Source organism: Metarhizium album, assembly GCF_000804445.1.
Source record: "Metarhizium album ARSEF 1941 chromosome Unknown scaffold_23, whole genome shotgun sequence".
Classification (NCBI taxonomy): domain Eukaryota; kingdom Fungi; phylum Ascomycota; class Sordariomycetes; order Hypocreales; family Clavicipitaceae; genus Metarhizium; species Metarhizium album.
The window spans coordinates 312878-339430 of record NW_024467597.1 but is presented as its reverse complement, the minus strand read 5'-3'; the positions used below and the strand labels follow the sequence as shown (position 1 = coordinate 339430).

At 51.3% G+C, this 26553-nt stretch overlaps 7 protein-coding genes across 7 annotated transcripts; 5 read left to right on the top strand and 2 right to left on the bottom strand.

The window, feature by feature from the left end:
* Window positions 1-4566: 4566 nt before the first annotated feature.
* On the top strand, window positions 4567-6582 carry MAM_06754 (Oxidoreductase, molybdopterin-binding domain protein; the record flags this gene model as incomplete). Its single annotated transcript, XM_040825552.1, has 1 exon — window positions 4567-6582. The coding sequence occupies one exon, from the start codon at window positions 4567-4569 to the stop codon at window positions 6580-6582; it is 2016 nt and encodes a 671-aa protein (XP_040676543.1).
* Window positions 6583-7155: 573 nt separating this feature from the next.
* On the bottom strand, window positions 7156-10766 carry MAM_06753 (26S proteasome regulatory complex, non-ATPase subcomplex, Rpn2/Psmd1 subunit; the record flags this gene model as incomplete). Its single annotated transcript, XM_040825551.1, has 3 exons — window positions 7156-7560; window positions 7627-10525; window positions 10627-10766. The coding sequence occupies 3 exons, from the start codon at window positions 10764-10766 to the stop codon at window positions 7156-7158; spliced, it is 3444 nt and encodes a 1147-aa protein (XP_040676542.1).
* A 1036-nt stretch (window positions 10767-11802) lies between these two features.
* On the top strand, window positions 11803-14376 carry MAM_06752 (mRNA capping enzyme, beta subunit, structural domain protein; the record flags this gene model as incomplete). The annotated part of the gene is made up of 3 exons (XM_040825550.1): window positions 11803-13599; window positions 13662-14144; window positions 14200-14376. The coding sequence occupies 3 exons, from the start codon at window positions 11803-11805 to the stop codon at window positions 14374-14376; spliced, it is 2457 nt and encodes an 818-aa protein (XP_040676541.1).
* A 2270-nt stretch (window positions 14377-16646) lies between these two features.
* On the top strand, window positions 16647-18539 carry MAM_06751 (purine permease; the record flags this gene model as incomplete). Its single annotated transcript, XM_040825549.1, has 2 exons — window positions 16647-17074; window positions 17177-18539. 2 exons carry the CDS (start codon window positions 16647-16649, stop codon window positions 18537-18539), a joined length of 1791 nt encoding a protein of 596 aa, XP_040676540.1.
* Window positions 18540-20026: 1487 nt separating this feature from the next.
* Window positions 20027-20971, top strand: MAM_06750 (Alcohol dehydrogenase, iron-type; the record flags this gene model as incomplete). Its single annotated transcript, XM_040825548.1, has 1 exon — window positions 20027-20971. One exon carries the CDS (start codon window positions 20027-20029, stop codon window positions 20969-20971), a length of 945 nt encoding a protein of 314 aa, XP_040676539.1.
* A 1111-nt stretch (window positions 20972-22082) lies between these two features.
* Window positions 22083-23424, bottom strand: MAM_06749 (WD repeat-containing protein JIP5; the record flags this gene model as incomplete). The annotated part of the gene is made up of 2 exons (XM_040825547.1): window positions 22083-23110; window positions 23163-23424. 2 exons carry the CDS (start codon window positions 23422-23424, stop codon window positions 22083-22085), a joined length of 1290 nt encoding a protein of 429 aa, XP_040676538.1.
* Window positions 23425-24088: 664 nt separating this feature from the next.
* MAM_06748 (chitinase 18-4) lies at window positions 24089-25353 on the top strand (the record flags this gene model as incomplete). Its single annotated transcript, XM_040825546.1, has 3 exons — window positions 24089-24144; window positions 24196-24513; window positions 24585-25353. 3 exons carry the CDS (start codon window positions 24089-24091, stop codon window positions 25351-25353), a joined length of 1143 nt encoding a protein of 380 aa, XP_040676537.1.
* Window positions 25354-26553: the final 1200 nt, after the last annotated feature.

Genomic DNA, 26553 nt, shown 5'->3' with positions numbered 1-26553 from the left:
ACTTTAGATATAGTATAAAATTGTATGTAATAGTATGTATTAAAGAATGTAGTTGTAGAGGCTTAATTTCCTCTCTATCTAGTTGGGGGGAAGGAGGGTTATTTATAGGTAAATCCTATAGTAGGGCTGCCGGATTAGGCATAGATAGTAGCTTAAAATAACCTTAGAGGCTAAAAATAACTCTTGTAGCTGCTTTCCTGCTATAGGGTAGATTAGCCTTTATAGCTTATTAGTGTTTTTGTTGAATTCCAGCCAGCATTCCTCTCTTAACCTTAATTATATATGCAAAGGAATGTAGGCGTAAAGCATATTAAATCCTTGCATGTAAAATGCATGCAAACGTTCCTTGTAGGCAATTTGTGTGCTGCAGTTGTTTCCCTTGTTTTGATAGGTGTTTTTTATAGTAGGCAGTATCTGCCGCTGACATAGTATATAGTTCTTAGATAAGAACTATATTAATTTTCTTTGTAGCTAATAAGCTAAGAATAGCGTCTATTATTAGTCCTAAGTTCTAAGTGTTTAAGCTAATAACTTATAGAGGTCTTCTCTAAGGCATATTACTTACGTTTCTTAGAGTTAGTGTTCTTAGTCGGTTTAGAGGCCAACCTAGGGGTAGGGATAGGGACAGGTGTCTTAGTTGTAGGCGCAATCTTTGCAGCAGGAGCTGGGGGAGCTAGCGTGACTAGAGGGGCAGGGGGGGCAGGGGTCTCTGGCATTAGAGGGCGTGGTTTAGTCTGTAGGGATGAGGTCTCTGCGACAGAGGCGCTTGCTAAGCAGGCCTAATGTCTGGATAATAGCTCTGCCTCTGCAGCTTTTGCACTGCCCCTCTGGGCCTTTGTAAGCTGCTGCTACTTTCTGTCTATCTGCTTTAGCCTAGCTAGGCACTCTTTATAATCTAGAAGATAGAGGCTAAGACAGTTAATATATTAGGTCTTTATAGTGCAGCTGCTAGTCTTATAGAAGAGGCTGCTGTAGTTTTTGCATTAAGGTTTCTGTTTGCAACTCTTCTAGGCGTAGAAGTCCTAGCAGATCTTATATTAAAATAGCAGAGTCTTCTTCTTAACTAGTCTAGCTAGTTTAGAGGCGCTCTACAAGCGCTATTTCTTCTGGACTAGCTTCTTAAAGGAAACTAGGAATGTAACTATTAGTTAGTTGTTGTTGTTATGCCTAGAGGCTCTAACTAAGACTAGAGTCTGCTTAGTCTAGGTAGTAGCCTCCTAGGTGATTGCGTCTTTAAGGTTAACAGCAGTGCTCTTAAAGAAGTAGAGAGTGCGTAGGCACTTAGATACTATATAGGTATGCTAGGATGCAATCCTAGCGGCTGAGATCCTGCTAATCTAGCTAAGAATAGCTGTTTAGCTGGATAGAAGTTTATCCCTTATTGTTTAGTCCTTAGCAAGCACTAACCAGCCTGTAGCAGTCTGTTTTGTTATAAGGATGTGCGTTAAGTCTATTCCTAGGACCTTAGTAACTAGGTTCTTAATATAGAATAGAGTGTAACTCTAAGCTGGGCTTGCGTTATCTAGCTGAAAGAGGACCCTTATGTCTTCTTTAAGAGGGCGTGTAGGTTTTGCGGCTAGGGTCTAGGCAGCTTTACTAGGGGGCATTGCTGCAGCTTTAGTATATATTTGCGTAGAGAGTAAAGCCTCTTTATATTGTATTATAGCAATTAGGGGGCTTAGGTCCTAGACTTCTTTAGGAAGAGGTTTTTTAGGGTTCTTAAGCAGTTATTGTTCTATAGTTTTAAGAAAGCCTTAGATAACCTCCTAGCCTAGGACCTTCTAGGTCTTATGTCAGCCAGAAAAAACAACAATCTAGGGGGGTGCATGCGCTGTAGCAATTGCGCAGTAATATAAGGTCAGTTTGCGTCTCTAATTGCTGGAGCGCGTTCCACTTTTGCGTGGTGCAGTTGACCTTGCGATTTTCCGCCAACAGTTATGAGCCCGGTCGCCGCAGGCCCTGCGCTGCACGGTCGCATGTTCGAACCCCGTTATATTTGCAATTTTATAAGGGCCTTCTATAACAACAACTATTACTACAACTATTATAGGCGACAAAAAATTTCCTACCTAATAACAGCATAGCATATTTGCTCAACTATATTTACAACTTATACAGCTTACAACTGCTGAGAGCGCTGAAAGCTGGGGGGGTGTGTCAGCCAGAAAAAACAACAATCTAGGGGGGTGCATGCGCTGTAGCAATTGCGCAGTAATATAAGGTCAGTTTGCGTCTCTAATTGCTGGAGCGCGTTCCACTTTTGCGTGGTGCAGTTGACCTTGCGATTTTCCGCCAACATCTTAGTTAGTAGTTTTCTAACAGCTTCTTTAAGAGCAGTAGAGATTAATTAGAAGGCACTAATTCTTTTAGAAAGTTAGTGTTATAGCAAGTCCTTCTATGTCTTAAGCTTAGAACTAAGGAGCTAAGTTCTAAGGCCTAAGGGGACGTAGTTATTATCTCTATTAAGTAGAGAAACTCCCTTCTTGCAGTTTAATTTCTAGGCTAAAGGGGCAATAGGCAATAGCAATAGGTTGGGGGTAATAAAGCAGACTTTGCTAATAGCTTCTGGCAGGCTTGCACTCTTAGGCAAGCTAAGGTCTAGTTCTATATCTATAGGTTCGCCTATAGTGTTAGGCCAAATAAGTAGTTAGGTAGGAATCCTTAACAGTGGGTCCCTGGGGGAAATATTTAGAGGAGAGAGTTGGTGTCGGGCAGTGTAGTCAAGTGGCAGGTTCTGTAGGTTTAGTTTCGTGCTGACCCAAAATCAAAGGTTGGCAAGTGTCAGGTTGACGTGCTAATAAGTTCTTGTTTCAGTGCCCGTTGGGGCGACTGAGGCTTTTTTAATGCCAGTTGATCCAAGATGGGCCGTTTTTTGTCCATTGTGGCTCCATGATCGTGGCGGCGGGCGAGACAAGTGTGGGTACCTTGGTACACAAGCCGGCACACCCCAACCCCCAGACCGACGACCTTGGACCTTGGTTACTTACGTACCCGCAAAAGGCAGCTTGAACCCTCCAAAAAATTGAAGTCTGTCCAATCGGCTGCGATGCCCATGCATTCCATTCTGTCAGGGCCTTTTTTGCCACCCGAGTAAGTACTTAGGTAGCAAGTACTCTGAGGTTTTACCCCGTAGCTAACCGACACGGCGTCCACCTGACCTCTCTCAGCACGGAGTATTCGCCAGGGTCGGCAACTAGGGCAACTCCACCTGGAACTTGAGTACTATACCTAAATTTTGAGTCAAGTACTGCTGTGTATTTCTTTTGCCGTCCAAGTACTCCATAAGAATACTACTGGCTAATTTTTCTTTATAGCGACGAGGTTGCTGCTGCCTAGCACCACACGAGAAAAGCCAGGTTAAACCAGGCACCAGGGCCAAGGCCCACGGTGGCACGGGTAGCAAGAGTGGAAGAGGCTCTAACGAGCCTTGAGTGTTTAACGCCGTGCAACCTAGCAGGGGATTTTTTTTTTATAGTGTTAAGGCGAGTGGCAGGCATTCCAAGGATGCACACCTAAGTACTTACCTACTTAAGCATGACCTTGATGAAATAAAGTAGTATAACTAAAGTGGCAGGAGCGGCAGTCCAACGCCCCACAAGGCTGCAAAAATCCAACAGACGTACTCCGTACTCCGTAAGCCACACTGAATTCATACAACTGCGGCGTCTATCTGATATGACCAGGCAAAATTCTCATTCGTGTTGGAGATATAACGTTAACATGTGCGTAGCCGTTGTGCTTGGGCGAGAGCGAGTGCATGCGCGTGCGTGGCAGAGCTGGCTTTATTCATGCCCCAACGTCCACTCGCGGTAGAGCCCGACGCCCGTACACGTTGCCGAGTCCGGGGTACACAAAGTACACTTGGGCCGACCAGGGCCTGGGTCCATCCATCGTGCCTTCCAATGTCTGTACATCGCAAGTTCGTCGAGTCGAGTGTTGTCTGGCCATCCTCACTCACTCACCCTTGCCCACCTCTTCGGTTTGTGCCACCCCCAGTCATTTGAACGGCAATCTAGAGTCCCCCTTTCTTCAACCCTTTGTTTTGTTTTGTTCAGATGCCCTCACCTCAACCAGACTTACGACAAACGGACCGCATACTGCAAACTGCCTCTCTACGACACCGTCGTGACTCGGGAGGCGCGCACACTCAACTCCGTCACTGCCATTCCTCGCGCATCCCCGTCTCCTGACATTTCAACAAGACGTTGGAGGTTCAAGACATTCAACCTTGTGCGCCCTCCATCTATGGAGTTGATCGGCTTTTGAGCATCGATTCCTACTTGGACGGGAGTGCTGCTCCTGGAAGCTGCTCTTGCCCCATAACCTGCTGGCTGGTCCTTGCCGTCTTTCGGAGCTGGCCACCACGGCTTGTGCTGGGACCAAGCACTCTCAAATTGCTGCAGTTGCAGTTGGCTTCTTCCCAGACACCCCAGGGCCCAGACGAGCCTGTCCCTACGAAACGTCCTTGGGTCTTCATCCAAGCGCCTACTTTTTGACGAAACAGGATTTTTGGGCGCCATTTCGTCGCATCAGCATTGCAGCCAGCCTGGACCCGAGGTTCCCGCCATGAACTCATGGCACTCAAGCTGTATATCTCGACAGCTCTTGCGTCTTCGCGTTTCCCAACCACGGCCAGCGTCAGACTTCTTTCCAACTACGCCTTGTCGACGCCCCTTCTCCTATTCTAGCCCGAGAAGAGCGGAGGTCGGGCGCCGCCACCACGGCCCGGCCTCACGGGTGTCGGTGCAACGGCATTTGGTTCAGACGCGTTCTCGGGTCGCGGCTCTCACAGCCAGTCTCGGTTTGCTTTCTCTCGCTCTCTACGTCTTTCCTACGCCCCCCACTACATTGGATGCTCACTATGCATCGTCACCCTCTTCTTTCAAGCCCCAGCCTGCCCCATCTCCGGACAACTCCCCCGACAACCGGGACCCCGATCTGCCTCGCTTCCGGATAGCCGAAGTTCGTAAACATGGAGCCGACTCTGAACATCCGTGGGTCATACATGGTAACAAGGTATATGACATCACGGATTGGGTACCCGCTCATCCTGGTGGCCAAGTTATTCTGCGCGCTGCTGGAGGACCGATAGACCCCTATTGGGATATTTTTACGATTCACAAGAATCAATATGTCTACGAAATCCTGTCCCAATATTTAATTGGTTATGTTGACCAAGCCGATCTTGTCAATGGCAAACCTGCGCAAGAGCAAATCGAAGATCCTTTCGAAAATGACCCGGAGCGGCACCCGTCGCTTATTACGCGGACAGATAAGCCTCGAAACGCGGAAACGCCAGGCGAACTGCTTACTGCACAATTCTTGACACCAAACGAGCTCTTTTACGTTCGTAACCATATGTGGGTCCCCACTATCCAAGACTCCAAGTCAGACGACCACCGATTGACCGTCGAGTTGCTTGATGGAACAATGAGGGAATACACTCTGCGGGAACTCAAGACAAGGTTCCCCAGCCGCAAGGTCACTGCCGCTTTGCAATGCTCTGGTAATCGCCGCAAGCATATGAGTGATGACTCTGGACGACAAACGAACGGTCTGCCATGGACATCTGGCGCTATTTCCAACGCCTCGTGGGAAGGTGTTCTTCTTTCACACGTACTGGCCGATGCCGGATTTGACGTTTCGGAAGCGATGAGTGGTTCGAGCGAAACACAGCACGTTCAATTCACGGGTCTGGAAGCCTATGGTGCATCCATTCCCATCAAGAAGGCTATTGATCCACAGGGGGATGTCCTGCTGGCATACAGCATGAATGATAAACCGTTGCCGCCAGATCACGGATTTCCCCTAAGAGCCATTGTCCCCGGCCATGTCGCTGCTAGATCTGTTAAGTGGCTGAATCATATTACCCTCAGTGACGAAGAGAGTACAAGCCAATGGCAGCGCAAGGACTATAAGTGCTTCGGTCCCAACCAGACCAAGGTCGACTGGGACGCAGCTCCTGCCATTCAAGAATTGCCAGTCCAAAGCGCCATCACTACTTTGAAGCTAGGTGAATGGCTCAACTCCAAAACGGAACCCAACGTGTTGAAAAACGACCAAGATCAGACGGTCTCATCGCAGAGCCCTCCCCCTCCCCAGCAAGAAATTAGCATGAGTGGATACGCATTCTCCGGAGGTGGTAGATCCATCATTCGCGTAGATGTTTCTCTGGATGGTGGAAACTCGTGGACTCAAGCCTGTCTTCTGCCTGACTGCGTTTCCAAAAATGGTATGCCATCGCCCTGCCAAGGCCATGGGGCTTGGTACTGGAAGCGTTGGGTATTTAAAGGAGGTGTGCCGCTGGATGCATTCAAGCACAAGCACAAGCACGGAGGCAGACCCGACGATCCGGTGGCGGCTGCTGCAAATGCAAAGATTCCGGACAGCGGCCAAAAGCGGTGTACTACGGTATTGGTCAAGGCAACCGATGATGCTTACAATACGCAGCCAGAAAGCCATGCCGCAACTTGGAACTTCCGTGGCAATCTAGCCACGGCTTGGCACAGAGTACAGGTGTGCACTGATTGCTCTCGCGCAGCTACCAGTAATAACAACACACGAAAGAAGTCTAGTGATTGATTTTGCAGACGATGCAACTCTTTTTTTTTTTCTTGTTTGTTGAAAGTGGCGGGCATTCGTGGATAAATTTGCATTCACTTGGAAACTATAGTTGCATACGTCTCATACGGTGGCATTCTACAAATGCGTGTTAGCGTCATGCATTAATTAGTCTTTGGAAGCGGTTTCATTGGGCTTCGCACAATGTTAGTGTGCTATATAGTTGCTTCGTGAATTTGCCCCTTTGGGTTCTGGAATCGTGGCCTCTTAATATCGCTAGATAGTGTTAGCATCGCACACTTCGTTGGCATCCGCGCTGCAGACTTCTGCCAAGTTCTTCTCATGACTTCCTCTACATCAATTGGTACCAGATCTCCAGACATGTTGCAAAGGAGAGTAGGATAAGCAGGAAACCCATGAATTTATCACGTCTATCCGTTCAAATACTTCCCTGGTAGCTCCTTGTTCAGCCACATGTGCCCAAGAGCACAACAGTAGTCTGTCCGGCGCCTCTGTCCGTATTGGTACATATTAAATACACTATTATACCAAGTTGCACTCAATGGGACATAACTGCCATGCAGTGTCGCTCTTCTATTCCTCGTTGTCCTCGCCCTCGGTGAAATAGTCAAATTCACCTGGTGTCTGCGCCTCCTCATCTCCTTCAGCATCCTCATCGACAGCAGTCAGGACACCGGCTGCAGCGGCGGCTCCGCCGCCGGTTCCGATGTTTCCGCTAGGCGTTTGGGGGTCACCCAAAAATGACCCTGTGCCACGGAGAAGCTGGCCCATCACCTGACTACTGCCAGTACCACGTGCCGGGTCAACAAGCCCTTCCAGCAAGGACCTGGCCTGCCCACCGGATCGACCGGCAGCGCCGCCTCGGCTCTGCCCTGCTACCGGAGCGCGCTCTGTTGTGGCCTTCTTGAGTTTCTCTTCAATGAGTGATTTTGGCTCGTCTGGTTGGGTATCGTCGAGGAGCAGCGGGCCGCCGGTAGGCTGCATCTGACGTCAGTCAAGCCGACCAAATTTAATATCGAATCAGGGGATGAGGCTATCATTTACCTTTTTGACTGGCTTGTATCGCCCAGCTTGGAAGCTGACGTACTTCAATTGTCCCGGCAAAACACGACTCATATTCTCGATGTCGTAGCCCACCTTCTCCTTTTCGGGCTTTTTCTTAGTTTCGGCGGAAGCAATATCCTGATCATCAGTGTCCTTCTTGTCCTTGGAATCTTCCTTCTTCTCGTCATCAACATCCATCTTATCACCACTCTTGGCAGGTGCAGGATCAACATCCATACTCTCACGCCGCTGAGCACGCTCCTTTTTCTGAGCTCGGCGCTTAGCTTGGGCGGTTGTCGATAGGATCGCCGTGGCAATCATGGCAGGACCTTCCTCAACCTTGACTTCTTGCTCCGGCGGGTAGTCAAATAGGCTCTGGCGGGTGGCGCAATGGAATTTAATGTCGGGCATTTCTAGGTCGTGGTCAAGGCCGATGATGGCCGTCGGAGAAAAGCTCAGGGACAGGAAGTGTGTGAAGGGGAACCAGTACCAGTACTGAGTGAAGACAGCCATTCCAACTATTCCTGCCATGTTGAGATTACCAGTCTGCGTTTGGAGGCCGATGGTGCAATTGCGCCCACCAGCGTCGATAATGCCGAGAGCAAGTGCAGCGCCAAATTTGGTCATGGCATCTTCGTGGCGGTCCCCAACAACCTTCTTAAGCGTCTTGCGGATAGAGGAGACCTTGGGATTCATGACATCGTTCTGTTGGACCATAATCATCGAGAGGGCGATGAGAGCTCCTTGACGAACAAAGTCGGTGGGGTCCTTCATCATGGGCTCCAGGAGGTCAATAGCCTCATCAAGGCCAGTTCCGGCGCATGATATTCCCAGTGCCATGGCGGACCCATAGCGGACATGAGGGTTGTACGACTCAGAGAGGAGCTCGACCATTCGAGGAACACTGCTGGGCTTACGGAAGAGGATGAAGCCCAAACTCATGACGGCGATTCGACGAACGTCATCATTCACATCGCTAACCGCCGTGTGAAGGAGCTTTCGGATGGCTTTGTTGCTCCCAGTTCCGCAATAAGCCAAAGCAACTGTCATGATACCACCATATCGCAACGTGGGGTCCGGGTCGTTGAGAAGTCCTTCAATCAAAACATCTGCCCCTTCTTGTCGGCCAAACATGATTAGTGCCATACCCAGAGCAACGCCGCGAACAATCTTCTCGTGTGTTGTCTCGTGGGCATAAGTGATCATGTCCTCCAGCGCCTTCACATTGCCTGTTCCTACCATGATGAGACCCATTGCCAGGCCAACAGCCTCACCATTGAGCGCAGAGTCTTGGAAAAGGATGTTTCTGAGCTTCTCAAAGATCTCGTTATCCCCTGTGGCCATTCCGGCAATACCAAGCCCAAGAGCGCCACCATGTTGAACGACTTCCTCCTCGGCCTGATTGAACTGGGCTTTAAGGTAGTCCAAAGCATCGGCACCATGATTGGCATGAATGAGACCATAGGCGTATAAGGCACCACCTTGGCTAAAGATTGAGCCGCTGCTAAGTCCTCCCTGCCGGGGCAAATAAGGCTCAAGAAGCTTTCTAGACTGTGACAAATTGCCTCGATGAATGACTCCAAGTGCTGCTGTGGCAGTGAATTTCGACCAGTTCACAGCCTTACCTAGCCACTCTAAGTTGTCGCGGAAAAAATTATCGTTTGTTGTCCCTTGGTTCATAAATGCATTGCAGAAGGTGACAGCGGTGTGGAAAATAGAGTTGCGCCCCTCAAGGCTATCCCGTACCTTGTTCAAAATGCTAAGATCGGTGTGGTTATTGCGATACAGGAACTCAAGATTTAGACGAATAGTCTTTGATCCGTCAAGGATTGACCGAATGTTGCGATATACCTTGGTCTCACCTTCCGGCAATTGTTCCTCGGAGTTTTTCTGTTGGTCCAAAAGAGGCTCCTTTTCTGCAGCTTGATCGGAGGCTTCAGTATCATCCTTTGCAGAGTTCGCAGCTGGCAGGGATGCGAGTACCCTGCCTAGGAACTCCTGTGTGCCGTTGTCATGCAGGTCGAACGCTATTTGATAGGCGTTGGCAATGGAGGTACGATCGCCATTTGAAACTAGAGTCCGAAGCATACGTGAGGCTTCGTCGTCTGAATTCAGGTAAACAACGCATCTCGCAATGGCAAAGTAATCGGGATTAGGGATGTCGTTCAGGAGATCAAGAATGAGTTGCAAAATCTCGGTGCGGAAGCTTCGTTCTTGCACGATGTCCATGCAAATACCAAGCGTGTACTCCATGAGTTCCTCGGCTGGGCCCTGAAGTCCATCCTGTGATTTGGACTTGGCGTTCTTTTCGTCTTCGCTTGCCTGCTTGATTACTCGCCGTAAAACTTCAAGATTCCTGGCCTCCACGGCAATACCGACGACTTGCCTATATCGGGCTTGCTTCAAGCAGCTTGAAAACAGACGCTCAATAACGCGCTGTAGAGAATCAGCAATATCTCGGTTGGGCAGCTCGACGATAGAACCGGATCTGCCCTGCTTAATAACAGGCTGGAAGGTGGCATCAAGTATAGTGTTGTCGAGTGAGGTACGCGAAAGGAGAGACTTCGGAGGCAGCGTTGTGTGGGAAAACGGCGTTGTTGGGGACATGACAGCATTGTCAGAGGCATGGTAGAAGGTTGTTGTGAGTTCTGGAAGATCGGTGTTCTTCGAAGTACGTGGTTTGGAGTTCTTTGCAGCGGTGGTAGCAATGTACTGATCGACGCACTTGGAGATGATGGTCTCTTCAAACTCGCCGGGGGAGTCCAGCTTAAAGAGATCTCCAGCAGCCAAAGCGAAAGCCATGCTGTCGTTATATGCTTGGAGATGGTAATATACTTTGGCGAGAACGAGAGCAGCGAGTTGTCGTTCGGGGAAAGCCTCATCTTCATAGAGTGCCTCGCTATTGAAGACGAATTAAATAAGTATTAGACCCTGTCTTCGATGGATGTAACGCTTGGGCCAAACTTCATGCTTTGTTGGATGCCAATGTTGGTCACTTACATTTGGTTCAGGGCGCCAGCCACCTCGGTCCAAACAGTGTCAATATCATCGTTCAAAGTCTGCAACGCAAAAACCTTGAGCTCAGGCTCCTCATCAGCGAGGAAGGCCAGCACTCCAGTGGCCGATACGAGACCGGGCATAATGATTTCGCTCCGCGAGGCTAGAGATACTGGGGAGCTCTCGGACTGGTAGGAGAGGAGTCGGGAGAGTGACGACGCGGAAGAAACAGACAGCTGAGACGCGTAGGTCACGACACCTAAATCGGAGACAAAATTTCGAATCTAAGGCGGGTAAAAGGAGATGATGCAGCAGATGCGAATGGGGAGAAAGGCGCAGACGTCGAGCAAGTAGCGTTTGCGCAAGCAACCGCATCGCAGCAAAAATGATCCACGTCAGGCACAGCTCTGCCTTGAGGACGCACGGACCACCTGCAGGTCGACAAGAATTGCTAACGTGATAAGCCACGTGATGCAGCACAATAAACCCACCGTCCTCCGTACAAAGTACGTACGTAGATAATTCGGCAAATAGTGGGTCGAGGGACCCAATGCACCGCTCCAGTCGGCGTTGGTCGAATAGCACAACTCAAAAAAAAATGTGTCCGGCTGGCTCGTCTGGCGCATTCACGCATTTGCCTGACTCCTTCCATGTGTCCTCACTTGATTCATGCCATTCATACTTCCATCACTAAGATCCGGCACCAGGCCAAACCTACACCGTTCTGATCGAAAAGCTTCGCCAGACGCCATGGTGCGGCCCGAGATTAAGTAGATCGCCCTGCCTTCCATCCAACCGTCTTATCGACGCAACGGCGCTCTGCCTCTGCCTTAACTTTGAACTACAGCTTTGTTCTACTCCCCGCGTCCACGCCACGGCCTTCGCACATTGGATATTGGCTGAACACCTTACCCGTCCTGCGACAGCTTACAATGTCCACTTGCGAATGCGATACGCCGATCACCATCGCATTGTTTGCGCGCCCGATGAGCTTCTAGTCTCCTCTCGATACGCTTTCGCAGTCGACTGGTGTGCGTTTTGGCAAAAACTCTGTCCGATGACCGCAGCTTGCGTCGATAAGTCTGCTCACACCATCCGATATCTCTCCGCTTGAGCGCCGTCCGCGGCCAAACCGAACCAAAACACCAAAGACTTTCAAGACAGTACAAACTGCCAATGATGGATTTGCGTTCTGTGCTCAACACGTCTGACAATGGCGAACGCGGCCGGCCGAAGGACCCCCCGACACCTCAGCAACAACATCAAAGCCGCCCAGCCCAAAGTCCTACCCAGTATGGATATCGTGATTATGGCCAGCAACCTCCTCATCTATCTCCCGGCAAGTCGATAGGTCAAGACTATCCCCGACACCCTCCTCACCAGCAAACACCCACTGCGTACCCGCCGCCGGGGCCATACCAGGCCTCACCTGCACAGTATCCGCCGCGTGCATCGCAGTCTCTTCCTCATCACTCGGGGCCTTTTCATGATGCGCGACCTCCCGGAGGCATGTCCGCGCCTGCGCCCGCGCTCGCGCAGTCGCCGTACCGACCTACGCCTACCGCGACAAATGCTCCGGGAGGCTCTACAGGATATCCTTTCCCTTCCTCCCAAGTTGTCCAAGAGATGACCAGCCCCGACCAGCGGCATCATTACCCCCCCGGCCACTATGTCCAGCAATCGCAAAGCCAAGACGTCTATGCACAAAGAGACGGCGCACACTCGTCTGGAAGTTATGTGCAACAGCATCAAGTCCCACAAACACCCCCGATCAGCACGACTGCCGTCTCGTCACAACAATTTTTACACCAACGATCACAATCTGCACAGTCTACGCCAACACCAACCTCTGCCCATAGTCAACAACATTTCGGCCCGCCACATGCTCACGGCAGTCCTGTTCAGACTTCGCGCCCAAGCGTTGAGTATCGACAACCTTCACAACCTCCCACACCTCTCGGACCGCCGCAAGCAAACAGTGTTCGGCCAGCACCTCCCCCACCGGGGAGTTTTCCACACCCGCCTAGTCCATACCAGCAAAGATTGACGACTATGGGGAACGGGCCTCAACCGCAGTCACCCGCGTCAGCAAATGCAACTTTGCGTCGGGTGTCAGGCCCAGGCCATCAAGAACCTCTAGCAGCGGACCCTCACCAACGTTCCAAGTCTTTCCAGTCTCGAGAGCCTAGCCTGTCAATTAGCCCCAGGACACGAGTAGCCTCCATTGCCAGCATTTCAGACCGAGCGGTGGCGTCCCCCGTGGACATGGAGAAAAAATCACTGTCGATATCCCATAGCGCTGTGATAGACTCAGATCGCGCCGTCACCCCAGCGAAACGCAAATTGGATGACCGGAATCTCAGTCCCAAGGAGCTGGAGCACAAGGAAACGCGCCCCCCGCCTGGTGAACCGAATGGCGACCACGCGGACGGTACTCAACCTCCATCATCGCAGTCGGCACCGAGGAAAAATCGCATTCCCCGAGCGCAGTCACCGGTCTGGGCCCGGACTGTCCACTCACTCGGCGGAAAGATGCCCAATCATGGCAACTTTGTCCTCCAGAAGCGCGCGCACTCACACATCAATGGGAAAGTAGATGGAGGTAGTAAGGCTGATAGGTCTAGTCGACATGCTTCCCCTGAGGCTGCACGTACATCAACATCCACCGCTTCGAAGGCGGCTCCTGCCGTCGTAGAAACAGGACCACAGGATATTTTAGGGCCTTGGGAAGCTAGCATAACCGGTGTCAAGCCGATTGACGAGATATCAAAAACGGTAGCTGATTTTGTCTACATCCACGTCGTGAATAACCCCGACATCAAGGAGATCACGAGCCGGGGCATTGAATTTGAGATCGAAGCGAAGCTTGGTACACTCATTGACAAGGACACCAACTTTCGTGTGGACAGACTGTTGGACACAGAGTGCGTTCTTCGTGACACGGGTAGAGTCGCGTTCAGAAGCAGCATGACCGAGGTAAGCGTCGGCTCACTTCCATGATGACGGATGCAGCCGTCCAGTCGACTAACGTGGTAAAGGCGCATCACAAAGCATTCAACGACTTCTTGAACCAGATAGTCATCCAGACAGATCCACGCGCCCCAAACGGCACCAGTCGTGTTCAAGTTCACTACAAGCACCGGCGCGAAGTCGACCGGTACTTTGAACTCCCTCAAGATCTGCAGAATCGTCTGCCGGGGTGTGTGCGGTCCAGGCTAGGGTCTCGCGCCAGAAACGTCAAGGCCAGGGTCACATATGATCAAAAGACTGGCCAGGCGCTCAACAAGATAATCAAGGCCAGAGTAGCGGACATTGATATCCACATGCCGACAAGTCCCATGGACTGTAGACTCAGTATCAATCTAGAGATGAACTGGGATGGTCCGGTGGAAGAGCTGGAGCGGCTGGGGCCTACGCAAAACGACAAGACATCAGACAGGCAAAAAGACCGCTTGAGTTACACTCAAGGGCATTACCAAATTGACCTGACACAGGTCACACTATCAACATTAGGTCCATCAGTAAGAGTGCTGAACATTCCGCAAGTGCTGTATGCGTGCTGACACAGGTCTGTAGAGCACCCAAAAAATGGAAAAGGAGCATGAGCTCGAAATTGAACTGGCGTCGGCGATTGTCCTTGACCAGGGTGCGAAGGCCATGGGCGGGGAGGCAAACCGCTACCAGGAACTTATCGAGGGCTTCCTGGACAATGTACGAGTGCTAGCGCGAAAGGGACGAGATTTTGGACCGTGATGAAAGGAGACAGGTCACGTATTCGTCTCCCTCCAGCATGCATATGCATGGAAAAAGATGGATGCCACATGACGGTCACAGGAGCCATTACATGGTCGCACCACATTTCTGTTTAATACCCCGTAACTGCATGTTTATACCAGTGGAAGCGACACGACGAGTTTTTTTTGTTCAGAGTGCAGGATGGACGAGGGAAGGGAGTTGGTTGTATTTAGCGACAGAGAAAAAACCATTGGAGGCCGTGGGTGCTGTTGTACTTGATATCGAAAACAAGACGGGATTTGGGCAGGACACGGTGATTTTTTTTTGGCAGGATGGATAGTAGGCGCGGCGCACAAATTGCATCATCTTTCGTTTCATTTCTTCGCTTAACTGATTCTCTTCTGACTTGTTCCTTTCTGTCTTGCTTTTTTCCGCATCCTATGCAACTGAGAGCTTAGTTGAGACGTGCCGCGTTGTGCGTGCTCATTGACTGGACGTGGTAATAAACCACATGCATCCAGGCGTGCCAGATGTGAGCCATGAGTATGGCCACGTCAAGAAAGCATGCTTTAACAAAGTCCACCACGCAAGGGCGCAGGGGCAGTTGCGTAGCCCAAGAGTCAGGTTCGTTGTGATATCAGTTGTTTGTTAAAAGGACCAGTCGGCGTCTGGGTTCCACAATCTAAGCAGAGCGACCGACGGTCGCTCAGGCGGATTTCCTCAAAGGGCAAGTCTGTCATGCCGTAGGGTTACACTATCCGGGGTAGACGAATGCAGAGTCCAGACGATTACATCTTTCGACTTTTAAGTACCTAGGAGCCAGGCGTGATGTAGTGGGGGAGCAGAAGAGCGCTGGCTTATCTCGCAGCCGCCGTATCGGATTAGTTGATGATAAAGTCGAGGAGGCCGAGGGACATGGAAGTGTTGTCTCGGCCCCGCTGACAAGGCCACCTCGTGACTAAGTTAGGTTAAGTAGTTACGCACTTACTTATTCAAGTACTTACCTAAGTAAAGCAGGTACCCAAGTAAGTAGGTACCTACTAAGTAAGTACTTAAAGCAGGTACGGAGCGCTTTGCTCTGTACGTGGCAAGCAAGCTCCTCGACTTTCGTTATCGACTGCGTCTCAATCACTGTCTCGGCACTTCGGCTTCTGCAGTCTCCGTTCCGCAAAGCCCGTCGTGTTTCCCATGACTCAACCCGCACATGTGGTTGGTCGTCCTCTATCTAGTCTGCTCAAAACTCGTCATCCTTCCATCTTTCCCAGTCGGCTCGCCCTGCATCCGAGGTTGCCTCGAAGCGAAGCCATGGCAGGCCGACACCCAACCACTGACTGGGCTGGCATTTCGCGGTCAAGTCAGACAACGTAGGAAAGTTGCTCTCAACTGGTCTCACGCCAATCTTGTCTAGGTCTCGTCACTCGTCACGACTGGGCAGCACCCGTCCGCACATGTCAATGGTTCAATTCTGATTCAGCTATCCAGCTAATCAACGACATCGATCCACTCACACCAGCACTCAGGACCCCTAGACCACGCTGATGTCCAGTGGTGGTGGTTGGTCGCTCCAGTGTTTTTTCTGATGGCCGTCTCCGCTTTCGGCGAACACAACGACGCTCAAACAGGGCCGTGGCATCATCAGTTACTGACTTACTCTACAGAGCATTACCGAAATCATGCCATGCAGTTGCCTCCGAGGGAGTTTTTTTTCTTCTCCTTCTCAGACACAGACCAGTCCTCTTACAGCCTCTGTCCCATTGTATGTCTCGTTGGCAAGTCATGAACAACGTTCCAGCGTGGACCGCTGCTTTTCGCGTCTCTTGCAACTTGATAAAGGAACTTGATATCCGACCTCGTATTCTGTCCATGTTGCTGTCAGCTTACACCACCACCATCACGCCCATCACGCCCTATCTGCAATCAACTTCACTGACACTGAGCAATCTACAGTGTTCCCCCTCGCGTTGCAGTTGAAGCAACATCAAGTCTCTTGACGGCCAGGAACCCATGCGTGGTTTTTCTCCCAAATTTTGTCCCAAGTCGAGGAAAAGCGACTGCATCCATCACTTGTCCTGGTCCGTTTTCCCACGAGAACAGCAGCTTTTGTCGGCTTCAGCAGGTTTCCGCCCAACAACCGCCAGGATTCAGCCGGTCCGCCTGACAATAACCGCTCATTTTGATTCTTGGCCATATCATTTTAGTGTACCAAGCTTATTTTCTCCGGGATCCTCAGATTCATATACTTGTTCAAACCCCGTTTTATACAACCGCACACACTATCGCCAATGACCATGGACGAACGTCATGGCCCAGACACCATAGTCCCGGCAAACGCAGCACAAAAGAATAGAATTGGCCAGCGCATCAAGTTTCGACTGGGAACCCTTCGGCATGCTTTCACCACTCGTGACGGACTCGTCGGCGACTACGACTATGCTTTTCTGCTGAGACCAAATCTTCCGTTTATGAACAAGAACACATACCGCAGCCCTTTCTTCGGTCTCGATGACAAGATGCCCGTCTGTTTGGCGCTGCTTCTAGGTTTGCAGCATGCTTTGGCCATGCTTGCTGGTGTCATTACTCCTCCTCTCATCCTGAGTGGCAGTGGAGGTGCGAATCTCGACCAAAGCCAGCAACAATATCTGGTTTCCACGGCCCTCATCGTCTCTGGAATCTTGTCAGCCGTGCAAATCAACCATTTCCGAGTTCCCAAGACGCCGTAAGTTATTTCCGGACCCCGTCTCCCGTCACACGAATCCCGACACCTCTCCTTTACAGACAATTGCCATGCAACGCAAAGTCCTGACTCGGTCTACCCTAGGTACTTCATTGGAACTGGCGTCCTTTCGGTAGTCGGCATATCCTTCAGCATGATTCCAATTGCCCAAGGCGCCTTTAAGCAGATGTACGCCAACGGCTACTGCCCGTCTGATAAGGACGGCGCTCCTTTACCGTGTCCCAAAGGGTACGGTGCCCTAATCGGCACTTCTGCCATCTGTGCGTTGACCGAGATCTTGATATCTTTTCTGCCGCCGAAGGTTCTCCTGCGCATCTTTCCCCCGATTGTTACTGGCCCCACGGTTATGTTGATTGGCGTCCATCTCATTGAGAGTGGTTTCAAGAATTGGATGGGAGGCAGTGGGCCATGCTCCAATCCAGCATCCGTAGGCGACCAAGCCAGCGTTTTTGCGCTCTGTCCGAATATCAATGCGCCACACGCTCTCCCCTGGGGATCCCCCGAGTATCTCGGCCTGGGATTCTCAGCCTTCATCACCATTATCCTGTGCGAACGATTTGGATCGCCAATCATGAAATCCACTTCTGTGATATGGGGACTGCTCGTAGGGTGTATCATTGCAGCATCATGCGGATATTTTGACCGAAGCGGCATCGACTCGGCCCCCGTCGCGTCGTTCGTCTGGGTACACACGTTCCCTCTTACTGTTTATGGGCCGCTTGTTCTGCCCATTATGGCGGTGTTCATTATATGCGCCACCGAGGCCGTTGGCGATATCACGGCGACTTGCGATGTTTCCCACATCGAGGGGGAGGGTCGCATTTACGAGTCCCGTATCCAGGGTGGACTGCTAACAGATGGCATCAACTCCATCATTGCTGCCATGATGACCATGACGCCAATGAGCCGATTTGCTCAAAACAACGGTGTCATTGCCCTGACGAGATGTGCCAATCGCAATGCCGGCCTTGCCTGCTGCTTCTTCCTCGTTGTCATGGGAACTTTTGCAAAATTTGCCGCAGCGCTTGTTGCAATACCCTCCGCCGTCTTGGGTGGCATGACGACATTCCTTTTCACGGCGGTTGCAGTGTCCGGAATGGCCATCATTGCTTGTGGAACTGACTTCAATCGACGCACTCGCTTCATCCTCACGACGGGGTTGGCTCTTGGCTATGGCGCAACCCTCGTGCCCACCTATTTTGACAAGATTTTTAGCTATTCTGGCGACAACCACGCTCTCAGGGGCTTCCTCGATGCCATTGTTCTCATAATGGAGACTGGATTCGCGGTGGCTGCGGCGGTCTGCATGGCACTCAACCTGGCGCTGCCTGAGGAGATGGAAGACGAAGACATCAACGTGCAGGCAGTGGAGCCGGCTGGCGCGAATACACCCTTTGGGAAGGACGGAGTTGCTGAGGGAAGGGAACACCCAGGTGGCGTCTTATAATGGCAGCATGTCCAAGAGTGTCGGGTGTGTGAATCTGCGTCGCGCAGAAAGCATCCTAGCAGAAGCCTGTTCCCGAGAAGAAGGATGAGAGAGAAGATGAAGAAGTGGTGACATGGCCAGCATTGACCATGCAGTTTCGTTTAGTGCGACCAACAGGTCTACGACAATTCCCAACCAAGTTCTCCACTAGGGCTGAAGAGGGCATATGGCAGCCGTAATACGGAGTAACTACCCACTCCTGAAAAGATCGGTTGCCCAAAACAAAGCTAACGTCATGTTAGGACCGGGTCTGTCTGTGTTGCTTCTCCAGTTACAAGTAAGCGATTAATCTGGACGACACATCGTCGTGGCAGTGGAAAGAGCTGCTGTACTGTTTCTGTCTCTGACAGCTCACTGTGCGGCGAGCCACACGCATCGTAAGCACTCCCTAGTGCATAAGGTCTTCCGCCAAAGTAAGCTAAAGTGTCACCAGACGGCATTAGTTGGTGGCCAATCGAGGACACCCCCAGTAGAGGGGTAAAGGACGAGAAAGAAAAAGAATAAGAAAAACAAGGACAAAACAATGAGGGTCAAAGGTCATGTGGCAGCAATATTATGTTTCGCAAACCAGTAGTTTGACGCCATTCTCGATGCCCTAGCTGCCGGCGGAAGTGGCGTTTTGACGGCAGTAAACTGTTTGCAAAAACATGGGCAATTTCGTCATTTCGCATTGGCGAAGACCGAGTTTTGGACCCTGCGCTCCGAATTGCCAGCGCCAGGGCTGATCGCCATGCCGCCGGACAGGAACCTCCGTGCAGGGAGGCCTGCCCCACTGGTGTCTGCCAAGGCGCAATGCCGGCCCCTGATTGCTCTGCCCTGGACAGATCAGTAATACATCCATCCAGTGTCAGCCGTTCTCTTCACACCATCACCACCATCTAATTACACGCCCAAGCCTTTGGCTGCAAACTGAGGACTTTCAAGCTAGACCTAGATAACTTCACCGCCAACAGACTTGCGGAAGCGAGGCGGCGCTTGGGGCATGGAAACGAAGCATCCTTTTATTTCCGCTGGCTATGCCTGCAATGGGTGACTGCCCTGCGCCCACTCACATCTACCCAGGTACGGAGAACATGTGAGTGGGTTCCGAAATGATGGGGTGAACCTATGACTTAGTGCCATTATGCACGCCCCATCTGTCCCTCTTTCCGCTGCTGGTTCCTTCATGGAATTTCCGTACATGTGTCAACTAGTCCTTCTGAATCATAGTCGCACTTGGGCATGTCCGTCCGTGGGGAAGCCCAAGAACTCCTGAGCCGGAATCCCAAACGTCATGGGGCTCGATCCCCGGGAGTCCCTTCAAGTTCCGAGGATCGAAACCTCACAACTCGGCTCCGTCCATTCTTCAACTCACCGCCGAACACCCCGTTGACACGCCGTAACAGAACCCCAGTTAGCCGGTTGGTCGTTGCGAGACGTGCCGTCTAGCCCCTTCGAGTAACAGGGTTATGAATACCATCGACATTTCACCCACGACCGGTGACCCTATTGCCCCAACGACCTCGCCTACCAACTTGCCTCCTTTGGCCGCCGCCGCCGGGAGCCACCGCCGGTCTCACAGTGTTGCTATCGCGGGCGGAAGCAGCACAGGCGTTGCTGCTCATCGCCGTGCCATTTCCTCTGCTGGTTCAGGCTCTGCTACCAAAGCTCGCCCGTCAGCCCGCAGCTCGGGCTCGGGCTCGTCCAAATCTTCCCAGACCGAAGGTTCTCATTCAGAGCCCAGATCGCCCCGAATTGTGTACGGCCGAGGCACGATAGAACGTCTCCCCACCGAGCTGGGCCGCTTGCATGCGTCTTCGCCATTAATCGTCTCCAGCCCATCGAGAGTCGCTTTAGCCCGCCGCATTCAGAGTCTCATCCCGAACCTCAACTCGAGAATCCTCGACTCGGCCGTTGTCAACGTGCCAGCTCGTGTTGTCGACGACGCTGTTTCTCGCATAGACGATCGGGACGTCGTTATCAGCGTCGGAGGGGCCTCGGCTGTTGGCTTGGCCAAAGCAATCGGATGCCGCAAGGGTATTCCTCACGTCTGCATTCCTACAACATATAGCGGATCCGAAATGATGCCTCTCCTGCTTGATGCCTATCCAGCAAGACACAGCAACATGAAAGATGGCAGTAGAAGCACCGATAGTGGCAATAAGTCTGGTGGTCGCCGTCGCCGTGAGTATGAGAAGGGCTCGTCCTCGTGCCGCCGCAAAGGAGCACACACCACTTCCTTCCGCGATCCCAAGGTTTTGCCTTCAGTCATTATATATGATGAGGATCTTGCAACGAGCTTGCCCAAGCGCATATCTGCCCCAACTGATGCGGCAGCCATGGCACTCTCAACGGAGCTGTTGAAAGAGGACGAAACCGCACAATGGAGCTACATCCATCTCCCTGGTGTTTAACGGAGCCATCGTCTGCACGTCCATTGTCAAATTAGGACAGTTCTAAAAAAAAATTTTCTTTTTCTTCTTTTAATTTGCACGTAAGAGTCTTGCGTCCCCAACTCACACAGGTTCTTGAAGCAAGTTAGGCTCTGAAAACAAGCCTCGTATCAGTCTGCCACTTGTTTCGCTTCCATCTGTACGGTCAGCGTTGCAACCTGACCGAGTTGAATTTGAAGAGGCGAAATCGCAAATGAGGGGTCAAATGGGGCTTGTGTCCCATCTTCAGTCCGACTCCTTACAACAAATCCCTGGGGTTGGGTTTCCTCATTTCCAAGTCGCCCGGCATACGCTTCAATGCAGAATGTTCGCCCAGAAGCAGCATCCGACACTCGTCCGGACCTCACGACGGTTACAAAATTCACCGCATGCCTCCAAAAACGCCCACTTTTTCTTTTCCAACTGCCACTAGTCGAAGTCGGTATTCTGAAATCGCTTCCACTCTCTCTTGGCTTGATTTGTTCTTATTTATGCTGCCAATTAAAGGCACTTAAGGTGTCGACTTAAGTCTATTTGGGTGGCTGAGCAAGATCATGATATCCCAACCTTTAAGGTAGCAGAAGCCACCACCAGCATCTTGGACTGAACAGTTTCAACACCTGTCGACGTACCCGCAGGCGGATGAGACTGCTTACACCAACACTGCAATTCCTTGGTTGGAGTTGGAAATCATCTACGAATATGTTTTGATATCTGAAGTAGCGAGTATACCAGGTTGGCAAGGAATAGTGGATTTGGAAATTGTGAACTTTATGTGTAACGATGGTGTACTGGATTCATTTTTTGGCTTCCTCTAGTCTTGTGCTCAAACACCAGATGGCAACATTGTCTGATTTGCCCGCATTATTGCAGCTGGTTACGAAACGGCAAACCTGGTCCAATACCAATCACCTAACAGAAGAGGCGGGATGAACTTTAATGTATTTGCTCGCTCGCATGGCTTTGCTTTCGTATGCCAACTGGTTGTTGCCATAGCTGTTATTGGTTCTTGATACTGTACATTGGAACCTCTATTCAGTTTGACTGCATCTGCTGCTCAAACTAAAACTCATGTTGTTCCTTCATTTGCTAATCAATCGAGTCCCTCGAAGCCCATAATGCCATGGGCGCCCATGGGACCGAGTTTACTCTTCTGAATCTCCTTGCGCCGCTTGGCACGGCGCTTCATCTCCTCTATGCCGTCACCCTCACTGTCATCGCCGCTGTCGTTGTCATCGTCACTATCACCGGCGGCAGGTCGCTTGCAGCGCTCATCCGCTTGGTCCTCCTCATCACTATCAGCTTCCAAGTCTTGGCCGCTGTCTCCGCCTTCCAGTTCGTACAATTCCTCCCATACTTTGACGGTCTTGCCGCCAGCGCTGATGAGCCGGTTGCGGCAGTCGAAAGCCAGCGAAATAACGGCTTCCATGTCGTCGTGCCGCAGGTTTGTGCATCTGTCGACTTCCCTCCTCACCAAGTCGACGATGCGTAGGCTGCCGTCACCAACGCCACAAATCACTTTCTTCCCCAGACATATTTCGGAGGGTACTCTGACGATGGCATCGATGCTTTCACCACCCCCCTTTCCGCCGTCAACGATAATTCGTTCTTGCTGGTCGTCCCAAGACCCCTTGTCCCAGATGCTAAGGACGCCGCTCCCGGAGCCGATTGCTACCACACCATTATTTCGCTTGCTCTTAGGCCCCATCCCCGGCATGAAGCATGCACTAAGAAGCTCGTCTTCTTGGTCCTCGCTGCGTATCAAGACACCACGACGAACATCGGTTACTGCCAGCGTTGTGCCACCCGTGCTGACCCATTGTTTCGGGAACCCACTCGTGCTTTCCTCTGACGGCGGGAGAGGCGTAATCGACGAGACGTAGTCAGAATGGGGAAAGTGACTCTGCGCCGGCTTCCTCCCCGGCGCCGCCTCGCGCAGATCGACGATGTGAAGAGCCCCGGAGTCGGTCGCTAGTAGCAGACTTTGGGGGTTAAGAACATGCAGCAGGGTGGGCGCGTCCGGCACCGAGGTGGAGCTTGGGATTGAGATTTTGGAAATAACCCTTCCGGTGCCTGGCTCGAAGTATTTGACTAGGGAGTCGGTTCCCGCAGAATACATGGCTGGATGAAGACTGTGTTAGCATCTTGCCGGGCTTTGTAGACGAAGACATACCCTGCCCGTCCTGGCTATATGCCAAACACCTGCAGCTTCCTTTGTGTCTTTTCGTCTTCCAAACAGTGTCCACCATGCCCTTTCCGTCGCTCAACAAGCTGCTGTCCGCGTCGGCATCGTCCTCGGGCGCGTTGCTCGGCGGCAGTCGAAACGTTTCCACGTGGCCGCTAGACAAACCCACCGTGAGAAGCGGTTCCGTAGGGTGCAGAGCTGTCGTGAAGACATCCGATTGCAGCGGCAGCGTGCAAAGGTTCTCAAACATGGCGGCAGGGATGGCTTCGTCGCAACTAGAATTGGTCGGCGGAAGCGGGTTGAAGGAAAATTTGGGGAGAATTATCCCTTCGGTATCCTCCGAAAGAGAGTCTCTGGAATATTGGCGTTATGTGGACGCGGAAGATTTGCTGCTGCGATCGGGGAATTGACCTTTTTCCCTTCCCAGGTTTTCCGGATTGGATTATTTTTTCCAACGAAAAAAAAAAAAAAAGAAACAAAGAAAGACACCCCAAGTTCAAGCTATCTCGACGTCAGAGGTTGCAGCCACTTCAATGGTTGTACAGTTTCAGGAATTGAACTGGTCAGGTATTCGCACAGTACACCTGATGCTCCTACCTGGAAAACCTGCCACCTGCCACATGCACAGCAAGTCTGGAAGAGACAAACTTCGGCTCGTGTATCGCTTCTTTTACTATCCCGGTATTTGTAGCTCTTTTTATATGGTTTGATGACGGTTCAGCATTCCATGACATGAAATTGACCGTGAAAGACGACTCTTGCAATTGTCAATTGATTCACAGCCTTTGGGGATAAGCAAATGGTGGTTGAAGGCCGGAAGCCTTGTTGACCACCCTGTTGCATTTTGGCATCAAAACTGGACAATGGAGCTTCTTTCAATATTGGCGGCAGCGTGGCTCTTTAATCTGGTCACAATGGCGGCATCAACATCTGAGCCTTTTGCCGCTCGCTGCCTCATGTATCTTACGGGGTAAGCCGTACGGCCGTAAGCTTGTTCCCAAGAGGCTAACGATGGTTCCAGTCAGCACAACGTGATTCCGTCAGATTCTGAACTATTGAAAGATATTACGCACGTGGCACTCGCGTTCATGAGATCTGGTGTCTTCAACTCTGTGCATCACTCCCCAGAATTCGTTCTTTTCACGACTGTGGGAGCGGTGCGAGACAAATTTCACCAGGGAACCAAGGTCATGGTTGCTATTGGTGGTTGGGGAGACTCTGAAGGATTTGAGGAAGCAAGCAAGGGTGCCGAATCCAGGAGAAGATGGTGCGAGAACGTCAAAAAGATGATCGACCAGACCGGTGCGGATGGTGTCGACATCGACTGGGAATACCCTGGGTGAGCTTCTTTCTCCATGAGGGAACACTGCCCCGTGGTTCCCCCAACTGACAAACGCCCAAAAAATCCAGTGGCAATCGTGATGACTACAAAATCATCCCAAATGAGAAGCGGAAGTGGGAAATTGAAGCATTTGTGCAGCTGTTGACCGATTTACGCGTCGCAATCGGGAACGAGAAACTACTCTCTATTGCAGTCCCGGGCCTTGAGCGAGACATGATGGCCTTTACGGAAGAGACAATACCCCGAATTGTCAACCAGGTTGATTTTATCAATGTCATGACGTATGATTTGCTGAACAGGCGTGACGTCTTGGTTAAGCACCATACTGGTGTATCTGCGTCGTTGAAATCTGTCGAGTCTTACATGGCACGGGGAGCACCAGCTCATTTGCTTAACTTGGGGCTCGCTTATTATGTCAAATGGGCCATGACTGGGAATTGTGATCCGGACCATCTGTTGGGCTGTCCAACGCAATTGTTGGAAGACCCAGAGACGGGTGCTGATCTGGGCAGGATTTCTGCCTTCAGCTGGCATGACAAAATACCAGAAGAGCTAGAACAATCATTTTCCCGAGCCATGATAAATGGCGAGTACTTTGACGACGGCAGCTTTGGCTACTGGGACGTTGATGAGACCCGGTGGTGGACCTTTGACACACCGTGCGTCATTGACCGCAAGTTCAAGGACATTGTGCGACGAAAGAGACTTGGAGGTGTTTTTGCATGGGGTCTAGGCGAGGATGCGCCGGAATTCTCTCACCTATCAGCAACATTGAATGGACTCCGGGGCGTGAAGAAGGCAAATACAGGAGAAGCAGCAGATAAAGACGAGTTGTAACAGCCGAAGCCGCCCTATCGCTATCAACATTAATCATTTTCACGAGCTACGACCTTTCCTTCGGCCTCCACATTTCCAGATGAGGCTTTTCTTTTGCTGGCAAGTTGAGAGAGGGAGTGTTCATGTTCATAGGCGCTGAGCCGGGAATGCGACGCCGCGTTGAACTGACAAGACCAGAGAGTTGCACATGTCCGCCCTTTCGGACCGTCGTCGCTTAGTTCTTTATGAATCTAGGCGGTGGGTTATAACAGTTTCGCCCTTGTGCTCGCATTAGTTTCATCCATGGCCGCCCTCGAGTTGAGTTTAAATGTTGTCCAGCCATTCATTGTTCACAAGCCAACAGCTTTTCAGACCGCCGGATTTCCTTCGCCCGCACACACACCCATGGGATGTTACGGTCCCAGTCTGAAGGCTGATTTCTACTAGGGCCATCTCACGCGGCAGCATGAGACGTGCAACCGCCCCAAAATGGCCGGGCATATATACCGCCTCCCCTTGAAAAGGAGTATATCAACCAGTATTTGTCTCGGGAAGGAACCTTTATTCAGCACCGCTACACCTTACAGACTCACATCGTGGCCCAACCCGTCTTTGTAGTATATATACCCAAAGAACCAACAATGTGTCCAGCCGTGTCTTCAATGCTGCTGGCAGGCTTCGTGGCGATGAGCCAAGTTTCTGCGTCTCCTTTCCCTACCCGCCCCTAGCCTACTAAGCATATCGATCTGGGACCGAGGCCGTATTACCTGGTCATCAACATGACGGATGAACCTCTCAAATTCAAGCTGAGTTCATGCTTGGAGATGACCATGAGGCCCTCTACTCTCTCAATTGGCCATCGTGGCGGAGCCCTGCGGGAAAGTGCTGGACCATAAAGAACACACTTCCATGGTTGAGCATCTTGGGCTTGAGCACAGTCCCGAGTTGAAGGCACCCGAAGTTTCCATGCAGTTTGCAGGCGACTGTACGCAGGGAATGCTCGCCGAGCAAACGATTGGCAACTAGAAGAATGCCGGAGTATCTGCTTCAAAAGTTATATCCTAGAGCCTCGAGCTCGGAACTCTCCAATACTGGCTCAACCACGAACCCGCCCTCTGCAAGGATGCTATTCTTCTCGACAAGTCCGGCGACAAGACAGGAGAAATACCGCAAGCTGATGAGAACTCGACCTTGTATGCAAAGCAGGGCACTGTGGTCCCC